The sequence below is a fragment of the Juglans microcarpa x Juglans regia genome, chromosome 3S, assembly GCF_004785595.1.
Source record: "Juglans microcarpa x Juglans regia isolate MS1-56 chromosome 3S, Jm3101_v1.0, whole genome shotgun sequence".
Classification (NCBI taxonomy): domain Eukaryota; kingdom Viridiplantae; phylum Streptophyta; class Magnoliopsida; order Fagales; family Juglandaceae; genus Juglans; species Juglans microcarpa x Juglans regia.
This window is the reverse complement of record NC_054599.1, coordinates 6,872,460-6,890,696: the sequence shown is the minus strand read 5'-3', so window position 1 is coordinate 6,890,696 and position 18,237 is coordinate 6,872,460. Positions and strand designations below refer to the sequence as shown.

General features: G+C 37.8%; 1 protein-coding gene across 2 annotated transcripts; it reads right to left on the bottom strand.

Annotated features, from left to right (window-relative positions):
• Positions 1-6,004: 6,004 nt before the first annotated feature.
• On the bottom strand, positions 6,005-13,375 carry LOC121258196 (50S ribosomal protein L9). Of its 2 annotated transcripts, none has more exons than XM_041159589.1 (6): positions 13,248-13,375; positions 12,654-12,821; positions 12,424-12,558; positions 11,905-12,015; positions 8,245-8,349; positions 6,005-6,352 (listed from the first exon to the last, which is right to left on the bottom strand). In XM_041159589.1, exons 2-6 carry the CDS (start codon positions 12,795-12,797, stop codon positions 6,182-6,184), a joined length of 666 nt encoding a protein of 221 aa, XP_041015523.1. In that variant the 5' UTR covers positions 12,798-12,821; positions 13,248-13,375; the 3' UTR covers positions 6,005-6,181. The 2 variants fall into 2 exon arrangements, with proteins under 2 accessions (XP_041015523.1, XP_041015524.1); XM_041159590.1 differs by having other exon boundaries at positions 12,654-12,818; positions 13,248-13,368.
• Positions 13,376-18,237: the final 4,862 nt, after the last annotated feature.

The window sequence follows — 18,237 nt, the reverse complement described above, 5'->3', positions numbered from 1 at the left end:
GGGTGGGTGATAGGAGTGAAGTGAGCATACACTGTCAAATCCCTGAGATTTAGGTAACCCCTCTACAAAATCCATAGTAATGTGCAACCAAAGTTGAAAAGGGATTGAGAGGGGTTGCAACATCCCATTGGGCTTAGACTGATCTGCCTTAACCTTTTGACACACTCCACATTCCCTTATAAAACTCTTCATGTCTGATCTTAGTCCAGGCCAATAGAACTCATTCTTCACCATGTGAAGGGTTTTATCATAACCAGAGTGTCCCCCAATGGTCTACTATGTAGGATTTGCAACAACTTTTGTCTAGAATCTCCATGCTTAACAATAAACAATCTGTTCTTGTAAAAGAGCAGGCCCTCTTTTTCTGTAAAATTCTGAGGTAGTTGCCCTAATGTAGACTGCTCGAGTAGCTTAACTGCATAAGGTTCTTGTTTGTACCCTATTTAACCTCATCCCACCACTCAGTTGTGGGAATAGATAGAGCAGCAATACTTAGGCCCAATTCCTGTTTAGTGGTCTCATCCTACCTGGATAGAGCATCAGCAACTCGATTCTCTACCCCTTTCTTGTATTTAACCCTTATGTCATGCCCTAGCAACTTGGACACCCATTTTCTCTATAGAGGTGTTCCTATCTTTTGCTCAAGCAGAAACTCTAAACTTTGATGATCTGTTCTGACAGTGAATATCTGTCCAATGAGATACAATAAGATAGGGTCTCCACTTTTGTATGGTAACCACTAAGGCATAAAGTTCCTTTTCATAGGTCGACCAGGATAGAATCCTTCCTGTTGTCCTGAAAATTATCTGCAAGTGCATAAAATCGTAACAAGTAGTAAAGTGTTTTAAAGAAAATGGATGTCGAATCCACAAGAAATAATTATGCTAGTGAGCACCAAAATTTACTAAATAATTACTATTTGGAAAATCGAAATTTGAAGAATAGATTATCTAAAAATAGCATTAAAATTAAGATTTTAAATATAATAAGAATAGATCTAAAGCGTTTGATTTCACCTAGCAAATCTCATACAATTTATTCTTCCTTGTTATAGAATTCCAATTATCCCAAGTTGATGATAAAAATATCTTAACTATTCAATATTTTCTCTCAAAAAATACTAAAAATATCTCCAATAATAACTTCATATCTGTATGTGAATTTAACTAATTGGAGACTCATTAAGTTCTTTGAATTTTTCTTGAAAATCACACTAATCGTGGTAAAGTATCTCTACCTTCGCTCAACTAATGATGCTTAATCCTAGAGCTTTAATCACAAATCACATATCGGTCTCATTGTGATTCAATAGATTGAACAATAATTAGCTAGAAAATTGCAAGCATTAAGAACAAGGAATAAACACTCAATTATGGAAATATTAAAAATAAAATAACTTAGAATATAAATTGTGTGTTCAATGCTAGACTACATCAAAGTTCTAGAAAATAAAATTAGTTCATAATGAAATTGAAAAGAAAAATAATAAAACTAGTATTCTTCGTAAGAGTCGGTTGATGAAGCATGCGGCTCTTGCCTTTACGCTTTAGATCCGCCTCCTTGAAAGAAGCTTAAATGATAAACTTAGGACTATTGAAATCTAAAACTCAAACCCCCTCCTCCTATTCATCCCACAAGACGGGATTAAATAGATGTCAAAACTCAAATCTGGAAACAAGATAAATGTTAACATAAAAGAAATTATCCCAAGAATAACGAGATTATTTAAAATGGAAGATTCAGTAACAACTGGATTGATTTACGGAGTTCGGAAGGATTTGGTGGTCAACAGATTGATTGCAGAACTCGGAAGGGTCCCACTGGGTAGATGTTGTGTGCGATAAATATAACTGGTTTCCTCGCCCAATGACCAAGATGTAAGGTTCCTAACCGAGATGAAAGACTCCTCTTGCCAACCTACCAAGCGGTAAATCAGCTCGCCTTTGCTAATTGTTGCCCACGATGTCATTTAGGTTGGTTGCTTAAGTTGGTCGTTTAGACTGGTCATCCAATCTAGTCGCCCGAAGCCTTGCGCCAAGTCTTCTTACTCAGAAGGTAAAATATCTCGTTTATCGCCTAAATCTTGTTGTCAATTCTGGTTGCGAATTCTGGTCGTGCCTTCATAGTCTCTTCTTTTGTACCAAAATGCTCTCATTTCGCACTAAATCTTCTCATTTATTCAAATCCAATAAAATAAAGAAAAATATATAGAAATAAAATAAAATCAATAGAATGAAGAAAACTAACACTTTTCATAAATAAAAGAGTAATAAAAATCACATAAAAATCACACTTATCACTCCCCCTTTAGGGTCTAATTGAAATAAGCAATGAGCCTATTTTTTTGCATCAACACAGCCCTAATAGTCTTCCCTAAGGCATCATACTCAATCACAAAGGGTTGAGTGAAATCAGGTAGTGCTACCATAAAGGGTTTTATGACTATTGCCTTGAATTTAAGGAATGCCTCATTGGCTTTTGGTGTCCACACAAACTGGTTCTTCTTCAATAAACTGATTAAAGAGCCATCAATACTCCCATAACCTCTGATGAATTTTCTGTAATACCCTGTGAAGCCTAGGAAGCCCCTTAGTCCCTTGTGTGATGTAGGAAAAGGTCATTCCTCCATGGCTCTAATATTCTCAGTATCTATCCTTACCCCTTTAGCTGATATCATGTGTCCCAAGTAAGCCACTTTAGCATAAGCAAAACTACATTTAGAGGTCTTAACTAGCCATTGATGTTGTTTTTAAGCTCACTTTCAAATGTTGCAAGTGATCCTCTGCTGTCCTACTTTATATTAAAATATTATCAAAGACAACCAGAATAAATCTTCTCAAATAAGACCTAAATATTTCATTCATTGGACTTTGAAAAGTAGATGGTGCATTAGTTAGCCCAAAAGGCATAACTAGGAATTCGTAATGCCCCTCATGTGTCCTAAAAATTTTTTTAGGAACATCTTTTGTTTTTACTCAAATTTGGTGGTAACCAAATCGTAAGTCCAGTTTTGAGAAGATCTATGCCCCACTGAGCTCATCCAGCAGTTCCTCAACCACTGGGATTGTTAATTATCCTTCACAATGACTTTGTTAAGTGCCCTATAATCCACACACATTCTCCAAAAGCCATCTGCCTTCCACACTAGTAGCACTATTGACGAGTATGGATTTTGGCTTGGCTAGATCACACTTGTTTTCAATAGTTCCTGAACAATTTTCTCTATTTCATCCTTTTGAAATGAATGATATATGTACCTTATTGACACAGGTAATGTGTTAGGTGATAAGGTTATAGAGTGATCATGTGATCTGCTGGGTGGTAAACCTTGGGGATTCTCCAAAAACATCTGCAAACTCCCTCAAAAGTTCCCTAACAGGTTCAGGGATATCCTCTGATTCCTGGGATTTTTTGGCTTCTATGAACTGTAACCATACCCATTTTTTTTTTAGCTTATTATATTTAGGAAGGCCCTCTCTTCAATACTGGTGGAGGGATACAATCCCTTTAGCAGAACCTTTTTTGTCCCCTTGTTGGAAGCCCATAGTCAAGTTACCAAAGTTCCACAATATTGGCCCCAATTCTCTCAACTATTGCACCCCTAACACCGTATCACAACCTGCTAAAATCAGGACATGCACTCCAATTGCAAATTCAACACCTTTCGATTTAAACTTCAGTTTAGGGCACCTTCCTTCACTTGAAACTTCTTCCCCATTGGCAACCCTGACCTTCACCCTTTCCTTCTCAAGTACTGAAATATTCCCCTTCCTTACCACTGAAGGGTCTAGGAAGTTATGAGTGCTACCTGAGTCTATAAGAACTACTATAGCTTAACTTTCCATCTTACTCTAAGGCCTCGTTTGGTTACGCAGTTCAAATGAGATGAGATATTTTGTTGAAAGTTAAATAAAATATTGTTATAATATTATTTTTGTTTTGAAATGTAAAAAAGTTGAGTTGTTTATTATATTTTGTGTGGAAGTTTAGGAAAGTTGTAATAATTATATGAGATGAGATAGTTTGGTTTTGTGTAACCAAACCAACCTAGTCTTAGGATTTTGGGAGCCCACTAAGGCATGGAGTGAAATTTTTGGTTGGGTAGCAGTTACTATAAATTCCCAAACTCTTCCCCCACTGCATCATCAAGTTGCCCAGTCTCCTCATAATTTCCCTCATCCACTTCTTCAATTAGAAACAACTTGGATTAGAACATTTATGGCCAGGATTCCACTTAGAATCACAATAGTAGTAGCGACCTTTTTCTCTCCTATCTTTCATATGAGTTTGGTTTATTTTTTGAACTGGGACCAAGGCTTTTGAGGGTCCTTTTAGGGCTATAATATGGTTAATAGGTTGATGTTTTGAAGCTCCTAGCTCAAGGAGGGGCAGAATCTCCTTATAACTCATTTTGGTTACTCCCAAATGTTCTTCCAAAATTTTTGCCAAACTATAAGCAGTCAACAAATTGTCGGGCTTAAACATCCTCTATGGTAATCTTATGTCATCATCAAATCTGATTGCTTCTTTAAAGCCAAGATATTAGTCTCCACATTTTTGAATTGGGAATCAGTGGATCTTGTGAGGTTGACTAAGCCTTCCTGCAGCTAGCTCATGCGTGTGCCCTCAGCTATTGTCACAGTTTAGAGATTGAAATCTCTGATACCAAATGTAACAATCACCAGTGAAAAAGACTAGAAAATATAATACAGCTCACTTAGAGGGTGAGAGACCCCAGAGAACGAGAGAGAAGAAGAGAAAATTCTAAAACTTGATTTAGATAATTCTTCAAATAATTCTTACCAGGAATGCGACAAATAATAAGTGGAACCTCTAATGGTTTCCACATAGCATCAGCCAATCAATGACAATTACTAACAATAGATTAAAAAAGGGTTAAATAGATTGAAAATATTGGTTATTATATGACACTGCCACGTAGACTGATCCCGAGATGGATGTATGAAAATTATGTCTCTATTATTTTAATGCAATGAGATCTCTTGAGAGTAAGACAATGATCAAATTCCGTTTTCAACGAGATTATGGGATTTGAGGGTGAAAAAGAAGAACATGGTCGGACTCTTAACGTCAACTTCTTTCTTCAGGTGAAATTACACATATTAGGAATTTCGTTGTTTATCTTATTATAGAATGCTATATCAATTAAATTGGGTGTTTATATAAGTAATTCTAATATGTTATGATCCACCTTATTCATTTAACTAATAATTTTCAAAACACAGAACCCACTTTATAAAGAATAATGCTACTTGTCCCAACAAATGGGTTTCAACATGGGTCCCGACAATTTTTTTATTTTATTTAGTAGTTAAGAAAATGTTTTTGAATTATGTTATGAACTTTCTTTAAAAATAAATGTGTAAAGGCATAAACAAATGAATGAAAAAAAAAATCAAAAAAAAAAAAAAAAAAGCCCAAATGGCCTTATCGGGACACATCCTCGGGCTACATGATCGGCGGGTGTAGCACCATCCCGATATAAATGTGACATTTTCCGCCATTCTTAGATGAGTAACACTACATCCACCGAAATTTTGTCCCGAATTGGTGTCCCAAAAAGTACATTTTATCTTTTATTTTTTATGTATTTTTTTAATCATCATAAATATTTTTTAAAAAAATAAAAAATTCATAACATCATTAAAAAATACTTTTTTAATCACTAAGTAAAAAAAAAAAAAAAACAAAAAGTTTCAGGACACATTTTCGGGACGTTTAGCATTTCTGTTCTTAGATTATTTAGTATTGTTTTAAAAAATAAATTTGAAAATTGACAGGTAATATGATTTGAGCTCCAGTCTGCTCAACACCAATAAATGTACAATTTATTCTCACTCCAAATCATCCACGCGAGGCAAAAGAGAGCTGCATTTCAAAATAAGCCTTTCCCGTTCAAAATCAATGCTCATTACTCTTTAAAGATTACAAAAAAAAAAAAAAAATCAGAGAACATTGTTTATTATTTGGCAGCAGAACTCGTAACTGAGAAAAAAAACAGGGCACCTGTTATGGTCACATATCAACTTTTGAACTGTCTTTTAACTTCAAATACAAAGCTTGACCACCACAATAATTAATCACATACTTGCCAAGATTTGATCCCATAACATTATGGGATAAGGTTGCTTGCTTGTCAAGCTAAACAGATAACCACTGTTTATTTACCTTTCCCCCGGATTTTAACATCTAGAGTCCACTGAACCTTCCCCTCCGGCAATGGGATAGACTTCGGCAAGCGTAGTGGCACCTCAAACTCACCAAAAGTAGTCAAAGGAGAAGGTAGATGCAGGTTTTCAGGCCCAATTCGCACAGAAAGCTGCCTTTCCACCTGAAATGGCAAAGAATCTGGCATCAGGGGGACAAATAAGAACGGGGGGAGGGGATTATTAGACCTAGAGAACAAAACATCTGTCCCCACTTTTCATCCCAGATATTTATAGGGGAACTTCTTCCATTCCATTCCAAAACTTAAAAACTAGTCACACCGAAAAGGGTCTTTAGAAGAAACATTTTAAATCCAAGTACTCGAATCCTCCACAAACACCTTTAATCAGTCAATAATCAGATCTTATCCACAGAAAAAAGGAACACACCTTAGTGTACTTTGTAGGTCAAAAGCTTAGTGCGATCAAATTACATTATCTTTTTTGTAGGTCTTTTTATAGGTAAGTTATAAGAAGTATTACCTTCCTCTGATAACTTGAGGGCCTTGAGGAGGATTAGAGGTAGACATGAAGTGAGCCCTAAAACATTTAATGTTGCCTTAAAAATCCACATGGACAGCAATAAATGCTGTTGGCCCACTTCATGTGTATATCTCTCTCCCACTTGAGGCTTTCAAGTTTCAATGGATCCTTTTCCACTCTAGAGATTACCAGCTTATAGCTATTTATGTCCTAAGATTCAAAAACTGTTTTTTGAAAGGTTTTTTTTAATACAAGTAATTCAAAAAATGTCAGGGTGCATTAAACCAATTACAGGGCCCTCAAATGAAAATGCTACTCAGTTTTAAGAGGAAACCAATGATTATTACCACCTTTGCTCCCCCAGAAATAACTTATTAAGCTTAAGGCCAGCCATGCTCTTTGGTATAGAAAGTTAAGTTTGTTAAGAAGCAATATGTTAATTAATTCAGCTTCATCAAAATAAGAACCCTGAGATGGATGAGTGAAAGATGTAGGAATAATAAAATAGGGAGTGAAGTCATCCCTTCAAAGGTATGAGTGACTCCCAATTTTGAAAAAGATGGAGAGTCGCTAAAGTTGGTTTGTGCATGTAAAAGGGAAACTGTGACGAACCAAAGGAAGCTCGAGCCACATGGGGGCTTATACTAAAAAAGACTAGTCAAGGTTGTAGCTAGAGCTTATTTGACTCATTATAAACTGCAAAGGAATGAGATCTTATTCACTACCATTCTCAAACTCAATTTGGGCTATTAGAACCTCCTCCACTCAAATCACTGATGCGACCGTTAGATCATTCAAGAGATGGCACAGCTCAAGTCTCACTTCAAATTAGAGACTAGCTTTGATACCATTTGTAACAACCTAAGAAATACCAAGTTATATATGAGCTAAGGATACAATTGGAGCTCCTTAATACTATTACAACATGCAAGAAGTTCTACCTCCTAGGCAGTGTATAATCTCAATCACCACCCTTCTAAACTCGATCTAGAGTGCTGTAGACATTGATTAACACACTGATGAGAAAGAGTGTTATAGGTACACTTATGTGATGCATATGCCCTGAAAGAAATGGGAGATGCTTCGAAGATAAAGAACGCTCTTTGGGAGATCTTAGGGATTTTTTCTTGAGTTCTTGGGCTAAAGCTTATGTAATGGAGGATAACTTTCTGCATCTGTTTTAGTTTTCTGGTGTCAGTTTCTTTTTGTTTTTGGAAGTTGTAGGTGTTTCCTTTGTATACGTCCTGTGTACTTGGACTTATGCCTATTTCTTTGAATAAAATTATTACTTATTAAAAAAAAAAAAGTGTTATAGGTCAAGTTAAGGAAGTGAAAGGAGATAGAAGGAGAGTTAAAATATGTGGGTGGGAGAGATGCGAAAGGATATGTTACTTAAGGAGGTAACATAAAATATGCTTTTAGATAGGATAGAATAGGGAAAAGAAATACATTAGGCCACCTGATTAGTTGGTGAAGATCCATAAGTTGTCCTAATTTCAATTCAATTATCAAGCATGTAGGATAAAAGCCAAACCTCAGCTATGATATCATCCTTTGTTACAGGGGAACGCAATTCTATAGGCTCATCTTTTGTGGCACGTGAACGAAATTTATCAACATTGATCAAACTCCGCAATACCTGCAAAAACCCATACAAGTTAGATACTGAAATGTAAATGTAAATGCAATCAATATTGAATTATTGAATCAAAGACATTCAAAAATTAATTTAATGATTGAATAACTTGAGATTGGACAACAGCCTATCAACTTTGATGGACATGCACCCATTCTCTCCAACATGACACTGTTTATAGATCCAAATTATCTAAATAAATCGATCATGCACAAGGTACACAATCATGAAATTTAACTTAAACTAGTGGAGTAGAAGAATCTATATCTTTTACTATATCAGCATGTAAAATGGAAAGGTTGAGTTTTTCCTTATTCTAATTACTCGGGGAAAGCCTAGGCCACTTTTGAGTTTATACCCAAATAGAACTATTCAATGTTATGATTGGAACTCCTTGAAATCATTCTAAATGGCAAGAACTTCTCCCCCTTAGTAAAGTTGGTATCTCATTCACCACCCTCCTATACTCACTCAAACCAAGGTATTATTATTCCACTTTGGCTGAGGAGAGAGGAGAGAGAAACACTCGTGAGAAAACCCCATGTGAGAGTTACCATCTCGTCGCCGCCTTGGCCAGTGAGTGGTTGCTCACCGCCGGCTCAAACATCATCGCCGAGCCCCGGCGACCTCACGAAGGGTTGTCCGGAGCTGGTCATCCCACTGGCGAGAGATACACCAGTGCGTAAGGTTATTACCTGTAAGAGAGAAATCCATTTCGCCGTCACCTAGGCCGGCGAGTGGCTCCCGGCGGCACAGAATAGACCGATGGACCCCAGCAGCTACGCCAAGGGTCTTTCGGTGTTGGTCACCCTCCGGTGACCTGGTTTTCTTCTAGATCCGTTTCTGGGATCCGTTTTGGGCGTCCGTGTCGTTGGTTTTGTCTCCTAATAAAACAGATCTGCCGCCACACACCCTTACAGGCGAGAGACATAGCAAGGTGGTCACAGACCACCCTCCGTCGTTCTAGCTCGTTGGTCTTCAGCAGTGGTTCTTAGCCGTGTATCGAGTTCTGAACTGGTTTCAATGTGATGATGAATGTCTGTTGAAGGAGGGGAGTTGGTCAGTATGGGTTCTTCTATGGTGTTAGTCATAGAATCTAAATCCTTTACTTTGGTGAAGGAGGGGAGTATGTTGGCCATTACTGAAAGGGGTCGAAGGGTGATTTCTAAGTTGGTTTTGAATTCAACAACAGTGCAATGGCTGACTAAGGCCATGGAAGCGTGCACAAAGGATGAAAAACAAGATTTGTTCTCCACTATTCGGGAAGGTAGACGTAGCTTCACGGCGCACCGCTGCTCAAATACTCAAGGATGGTATATGGCGGTAGAGGAATATGGTGGTGGGAGGAGGAATTTTATCTTCATTCCTGAGGAGGGGGGCAGTGGTTGGAGAAGGATGGGGGAGGTGCTGCGTGACTTTTCCTTCGGCAAGAGAGGGAGCGAAGGACAAGGTGCTGCAGGACGTGGCTCTGCTAGGGAGTCGCGTAGCAGACATGTCGGTGGCGTGTCAAGGAAGGAAAACTTGGAGGTGCACAAAAATCCGTAAATCCTCAATGGCGAGGCGATCCTATGCGGCAGCTCTAAAGACGGGTCATGCTTCGGGAGTTCAAAGTGAAGGAGATTCGCAAATCACGTCTCAAGACCAGCTTGTTGAGATGCTCAATTCTTTAAAGGAGATGGAAACCCAACTTGTCGAGCTGAAGGCAGCGATAGCTTTCTTGTCTTCGAAAATAGACCGGCTTTTAGTTGGAGGCAACAGGGTTGTAAGAAACAAGATAGGCCTGAAGCATTTAAACCCAGTTAAAAGAAAACGGAAGATCGGATTCGGCTCTATCCCTATATCTAGATCCAGGAGAGTATGGTTGGTCAAAAGGAAATCTGGGTTATTTGAAGCAAGGTCTACATCGGGTATCGGTGTAGAGACATCAGTAATGGAATGTCATTCACCTCATGTAACACAAGATAGATAGACCAATAGTCGGTACTACACCCTTGGTCCTCGATCCCTCGTCAGAGTTGAAGGAAAATGGTGTACTACCAAGGTCTGAAGGAGAAGTAGGAACCCCAGAGGTAAAGGGACTTGCTGTCACCCCAGAATTTCCAATGAAGACCATGATACCATTGGAGCGAACCAATGGAGTTGCTGGAGAACCAAAGGGTTTGGAGTTGGTGTCTCATGTAGATGAATGCCAAAGTCGGGAGTGCATTTGGATATTGTGTTTGGGGATAACGTTGCTCCATTGGTGTCTCTTCCACCAATAGCAGACTGGATTTTGCCTAAAGTTAACGAGATTCAACAGTTTGTGAGAATTTAAGTTAACAAGATTCAACAGTTTGTGAGAATTTCACATGAGGATGTGAAGACCAATTCAATGAACTAATCACTATGATTGAGGCAAGCCACGCACTTGAAACCAAAAGTTTCAATAAAAGTAGGGAGTTACAGCGTCTTTCTTGGGCAATTAACTACGACGCTAAGGGTGGTAACTCAACTAGAGGGAAGTCTAAAGGGAGGACATTGTGAAGACGGGAATCAAGGGTTTGGGGTTGGGTGTTCGGGTAGAGTTTTAAGTCTACGAGAAACAAGAGTTGGGGACCCGTCTAGTGTATTTTGGGTTGTTTATTTCACGGGCTTTTTGGGTCATTAGGGACTTTTTGGGTCATTTTGGGCAAGGTGTTTTCTTGTATACATTTTGTGTACTTGGTTTCTCTTTTGATATATAATATTTTTTTACTTATAAAAAAAAAATTATTATTCCACCCTAAAATCTTTGATGGCCAAAGGAAAGTCCAAGCCACATCTAGACTTATACTCTAATGTGACAATTGGAACCATTATAAATTTCAAGACCTTTTCGTCCTAAGGAATGTAGGATCTCATTCACCACTCTCGTATATTCACTCAAGCCAGCGATTCCTATCATAGTATATCCATTCAAAACCTTTTTTTATTGGCACCGGGAATATATCCATTCAAAACCTTACATAACTTTATGAGCATAACACAACACGATGTACATATGATATTTTTATTAGGTACATATAACATGATGTACATATAATATTTTTACTAGGTACTTTTAGGGTTTGTTTGGGAAGTGAGATAAGATGAGATGAGAATTCTGTGAATAGTAGTGAAATGGTTTGAATTAAGATGTTTTATTGGGTTTTGGGAAATGAGAGAGAAAAAGTTGAATAAAAATATTTTAAAGTTAAAATATTATTAAAATATAATTTTTTAACATTTTTGTTTAAATTTGATTTGGAATTTTGGAAAAGTTGTAATGATTAGATGAAAAAGTTGAAAACTTGAAATTGAGAAGTGTTTGAGTGATGTTTGGGAAGAAAATCATGAGAAGCTTTGAGAAGAGATGAGATCATCTCACTTCCCAAACAAGACCTTAGGGCCTTCAAATATGATACCCAAATTAGAAAACCAACGAAACAACAGATATGGATCAAGATTTAATTAGGACAGAACAAAGGAGTATATAATATACAATTAAATGGAATCTCATCCCCTATCCTGATTTTAAGAGCAATGAGTTCAGGCACAAACCAGTTTAGATTTATCTAGACGTCTTGCTGCCTTCTCATATTCTTTCATCTTATCTTCCTTAGACTCTTTAACCACTTTAACTTCCTTTTCTTCCTCCTCAGGTTGGTAGATCTGAAGCAAATAAATGAGAAGCAGATAATCAGCAATACATCACAATTTTTTTTTTTTTTTAATAGATCACATAACATAAGAAAGGCATGGTTGTCTCATTTTTTGGAAGAGACTTTGATCTGAAGTCAGAATTCGTATCTACAACTACGCAGATAATATGAGAAAAAAATAAAATAATCAGCTCATACTTCACTAAAATTAAGAATGAGAAAGAGTAGATACTGAACGTACACTTAATTTCTTGTGCATTAGAAGTAATGTCACCTTAAGGTTACAAGAGCATATGTACTGGCACTAACATGATATGAAGTTATACTAGCAGTATTCAACTAGATCATATTTGCATAGGTGCACGTTTCTGTGAGTGTTCATAAAACTACTGATAAGATCTGTGCAACAGAAAAGAACCTTGCGCTGTTCCCTGACAAGAAAAGCATATTTCTCAATATTTGGGACCGCCAGCAACTTAGGCATAAGGTGGTTGCGGAAATATCCCGGAGCAACTTTCACTGTCTCACCTGCTTTCCCAAGCTTCCCTATGCTCTGAGTTTGTCATGCCACTCAACAGTCAATAAAAATCCAACCGACAAAAAAATTGGAAAGCAGATGCAAGAAAATCCTTAAATCCCTCTACTCACCGTTGTTAGAATGACTTCCAACTTCCTATATCGAAGCCCTTGAGAAGCATATAGCAATGGATTCAGCATACGATCAGAGCTTTGTAGGCTAGTGTCTGTAATAATCTTCCGAAGAGCATTTCTTCCATATTGCATATAAGCCATATAAAGTCTCTATCTATATCACTTCTACAACACCGAAAAGAAAACAAAAACAAAAACCTTTAGCACATATCACATTAAAACACAAAATACACATTGCACCAACTCATGCCAGTTAACAACTTTTGAACTGCCCTTCCTTCTAACCATAATCTCATTTCTGCATCATTTACAGCGTTAGAGAACTGGAGTGCTCTCATTCGGGGACATGTCAGGCACCCCCATTAGAGTTCATAAACATAATCTCAAGAGAACCTATGAAAAGCAAAAAGAACAAAGGTCATCTATTCCTACATTACAGTTCACATGCAATGGCAGGAAACAGAAAATTTCGCCAGGAAGTTTCAAAGCAATATTTCAAAGAACTCATTTGCAAGTTTTCCTCATCATTAGCAAGCCCATATCAAAAAACTCATTCACAAGAAATCAATCTCAGGGGGCTCGGGAGATTACCGTGGGTTGACTGAAGTAGGAACCGACAGGGATGCCTAAGGAATCGACGGCGAGAATGAACCGAGAGCGGAGAAGGAGCCGGCGGCGAGGGTCAATTCTAGGAGCTGCGGACGCGTAGTTGGACGGCCACACGGCGGGATAAGAGAGAGACTGAGAAAGGAGAGACGGGTCTGAGTAGGGTTTAGTGAGGTCGCGAGGGCGCCGGGGGGGGGGGGTCCGAGGAAGGCCGCACGGCGGGAGAAGAGAGAGAGACAGAGGAGAGATGGGTCTGAGAGTGGGGAGTGAGGTCGCGATCGGGGCAAGGTGGTGTTACACTGTTACCGTGTTTTAGAAACCAGCCCTACCTTCTCCTCTGCACGCAAGGCCGTTTTACTTACATTTGGGCTTGTCGTGCTGTGATTAAACGGCGCCGTTTTTTAAAACAGAGTTTGGGCTCGGTTGAGTTTCCGCTGGACTGTTATGGTTTTGGACTTTTAAAACCTGAGCCGAATACTATTTTTTGAAAGGACGTTATTACATCCACAGGAGATTTCTACCGAAATATTTTACCGAACACTACAATTTTTTTTTTTTTATATATTTTTTATCTTTTCTTCCACTATTTTTTTAAACTGTTTAAATTTTTTTTAAAAATAAAAAAAATCACATATTCATTTAAAAACACTTACTTAATTATTAAGTAAAATAAAAAATAAAAATTCGGTAAAGAATTTCGGTAGTTTTTTTTTCTGTGGACATAATATTTTTCTTTTTGAAATCCTAAATTTGATTTTAATCTTTATTTTAATAATAATTTTTTTTATATATGATTTTTATAATTTTTTTTAATATTAAACTCATTGCCTAGTCTCTTTCATGTTGTCACAAAGAGATAGAGAGAGACAAACAGAGAGAGACAGTGAGAAATACTTGTCGGTGAGGGACGGGAACTGGGGCGATGTCAGGAACAGAAATTGTGGGCGATGACGTCGGTGATGAGAGCTAGCCGCGATGACCTCGAGGATGAGAGATTTAGGAAGGTAGCGACTGGCATCAAGACTAGATGTTTTTATACCTTTTACACCATCCAATTACAAGATGACACATAAGACAGAACCCGATGCATTTTTCCCTTCTTCATTGTTTCACTTTTCACTCGTATCTCTCTCTCTCTCTCCTTCAAAGCATCTGATGATAAACTGGATTCCGATTCTCAACCTTCCCTCTCTAGTATTGTCACTCTCGCTCTCCTTAGGCCCAAAGTTAGGTATTGTGTTTTTTACGTGGACTCCGATTCATATGCTGCCAATTTTTTTTCTTTAAGCTTCTTCTACTTTAATAAGCACTGTAAAATAATTTGTTTTCACCTTTCACTATTTCGTCACTGCACTGAAACCTCCATAAAAATATAGCCATTGGCCTGTTATCTGTTGTGCTTGACAAAAAAAATTATTTTTATTTTTTTGAAAATGACTTTTTTGGATTGTTGTTAAAGCCATATCCATTAACACGAAGAAAAATGAAAACTTTTTTTAAATTAAGAGAGTGCTGAGAAATATTGTAACCTGATCTGTTTGGAGAGAGAGAATGCGAGAGAGAGATACACCAGTTCTAAAGTGAGTCTCCTACGCACCCATGGTAAATTAAATGAGTCTCCTACGTGTCTCTTTTTTATTGGTTGGTGTAATTTTTAAGTTTACACCCGTTTCGGTTTGAAGCTTTTCTCATTTAGGAATTTGGAGGACACGGGGAAATGTAGAGGGGAGATGCAAGGAAACTGGAAACACAACATAAAAAAAAAATGAAAAAAAAAAAAAAAAATCTAACTTCACATTTACTTGGAACTGTGCATCGCCATTTTGTGATACCGCTTTGTACATGTTGCAGCCATCTTTGAGGAAATCTTTTTCCAATGATGCATGTATAACATTTTAAAAAAATCTTCTTTAAATGGGTGTTAGATATTTAAAACTTGAAATGTAAATAGAAAGATCTCACTAATTTTTTTATGGAATGACCTTTTTTACAATGGTTGTATAATGGATTTTAAAGTACAATATCATTATTAAAACAGTATCCCATTTGAGAATTGTTTTAAAGAATAAAAATATTCAAGCTTTTTTATTTTTAAATAAAAATGTATTTTAAGAAAATTAGTTTTTAATTAAAAAATAACATAATTTCCTTTCAAATTGGGTTGGAAAAAACTTCCTCCAACTTAGCCAATAAATTCACAAGTACTCATAGAGCATGTATGAAACACATGATATTTCAGTAGTTTAAATTTTTACAAAAGGAAATATCACTACAACACAATTGGTTTTTAGTGACGGTTAGGATATTGTGACGGTCTTTAGACCGTCACTAAAAGGTATTTTCTGTGACAGTTTCTGGAAACCGTCACTAAAGATAGAATGAGATTTTTTTACGTTCCAACGTATGGGAAATATGCGTTCGAACGTTACATATACGTTCGAACATTATGTCTGTTTACGTTTGAACGTAAAATGTTTTGGCGCAACCGTTCGAATGTTATTAATTTTACATTCGAACGTAAAATGTTTGCACCAATGTTCGAACGTTAAGTAATAACATTCGAACGTTCATTGTAAATTTAAATTAAATGACTTTAATTTAAAAATTATGTGGTTTTTATTGTGCATAATTTGTGAACAAGTCTAAAAAATTGAATTGTATATATTTATATATACACACTTTGTAATATATAAATATATATTATTGATTTATATATATTTGAAATGCAGTGATTTAGTATTAAAGTTGAAAAATATAACATCAAATAAGGTTAAAAATTGAAATTAAAAAACGATAGAAATATTCAATAATATTTTTCATTACAAATATTAAAAATAAAATACAAAATTTGATATTAACAGTCAGATGATAACGTTATCCGCAAAAGTCGAACTCCGTACCTCCTCAGTCAAGGTATCAACCTTGTCGTTGAGGATAGTTACACGATGGGTGAGTTCGGCAACAGACGCCGATATAGCCTCGAGCGATCGATCGATCTTATGATCGATATGTGCAGTCAGCTGTGAGATGACCGCATCAACCCAAGCAGGCCGCACATCTCCTGCAGATGTACTCGGCGTATGCTGACTACTACTCCCGACATGACCTGGCTCAGGCTGCGTCGGAGGAACTAGATCCTCTACAGGGGGTGGCTGACGTCCCCTCGCCTGTCCAATGCTACGTCGATGCGTGGTCATGTCGAAGGGGCTCATCTGATCTTTGACCCGGTCCTCTGGCTGGGTCGGCACTCCCCGTGCAAGTAATAGTCGGCTGATGAGGACACCATATGGGAGATTATCCGTGGAGACGATGCTCGCCTCGTAACGGATCCTCTGAAAGATGTGCAATGGCAAATCTATAGGATCTCCACGTGCCACTCGTATCAAAAATTGTGCCCGAAGCCGACTAAATGTGGTTTTATGAGCCACAGGATCGACATTTGTTGCAACAATAAGGTGCAACATGCGGAAGAAATGCAGCAGATGGTTCTGGTTGAAGGCATTCTTCCGCTCGATCTGCATGCGATCCCTCCCGGTGAGGATGTAGAAATCCTCGTCTCGGTCATCATCCCGAGCCTCGACGCCAGTATCCTCAGCCTCTGACTGGCCTGCATCTCTGGCTGATGCTGGCTCACATCCCCGACCAGTAGATGATGTAGAAGTGCCTACATCCTCACGGGGTGTCGAGTGTGCAAATGTCTCCACTCCTCGACGAATCCCAAGGTGCTCGCCGATGACATCTGCTGATACCTCAATGGAAACACCGCGTACAGTCACGGTGTGAGAGGATGCATCCTGAGGCATGTCACACATCCCCATATAGAATTCTTGAACCATTGAGGGGTATACCTTCCCCCTCAATGTGCAGATATTTCCCCAGCCTCTACTGAGGAAAACATCTCTCAGGTTCGTCTGCTGCCAACAGAGTTCGTCGAACTCATTAATTAAGATCTCTCGCTCTACCATAACAGTACGAGCTCCAATACTGGCAGTGTCCGACGTGGCTCCTTCCCTCCCTCGTTTCCTAGTATGCAGTGGAAGAGCCATATCCTGAAAATAGAAAAGGAAAAAAAAAAATTATTTACAATAATGCATTTTTTTGTATTAATTCTAAGATGCTCTGCTGTAACGTTCGAACGTTTTATCTATAACGTTCGAACGTAAAGATAAAACGTTCGGATGTTTATTTATACATTCGCACGTAAAATAATGTCAATATATTTACATTCGAACGTAAAACAAATACGTTCGAATGTAACAATGTACGTTCGAACATAAGCAGTAAATAAATATTGGCTGACGTACGTTCGGACGTTAAAACAAATACGTTCGAACGTATTTGTTTTACGTGTGAACATAAATATGGACGTCCGAACGTCGAAGAATGAATAATGTAGAAAATCATTACGTTCGGATGTTATAATCAAACGTTCGAACGTGGAAGCCGTAACGGTTGTGTAATTTAAACGTCGTACGTTCGAACGTCTTGGTGAAACGTTCGAACGTTTCGACGCAGAATCGCTGAGTCGACTCAGCCATTATTGAAATCTCAAAAATTTCTCTACATGGTTCTAAATACCGAAATGTCACCGTGGAAATGAAGTATACACTTCAAGAAATATTTCTACGGTGACTATTCGGCAAATGACTAGCCGTGGTGGCCGGAAAATGAAGTTGAAAATCCGGCATCACTTATCCGGTTTAACACAAAACTCAATCCAAATTTCAAAAAAATACATGTTACTTGAATAAAAGATGAATGCCTACCTTTAGTGATGGTTGTGGCGGAGTTGACGGGGCGGCGAAGGAGGCGTGGCGGCGTGAGTTTTGTGTAGACGATGAACGTAATAGAAATGTCGTTTCGACGTTTGATTTTGGCCTTATATACACAGAACGTTCGAACGTAATTATTATTACGTTCGAACGTTTTTCAATTTAATATTATATTATAAATGTTTATGTTATAGATTACGATG

Excerpts from the sequence above, each read along its gene's own strand:
- LOC121258196 (XM_041159589.1), bottom strand. The coding sequence starts at position 12,797 with ATGGCTTATATGCAATATGGAAGAAATGCTCTTCGGAAGATTATTACA. Across the intron at positions 12,016-12,423 it reads TTGTCAGGGAACAGCGCAAG|ATCTACCAACCTGAGGAGGA; the intron begins GTTCTTTTCTGT and ends TATTTGCTTCAG. Across the intron at positions 6,353-8,244 it reads AGGATGATATCATAGCTGAG|GTGGAAAGGCAGCTTTCTGT; the intron begins GTTTGGCTTTTA and ends TTGCCATTTCAG.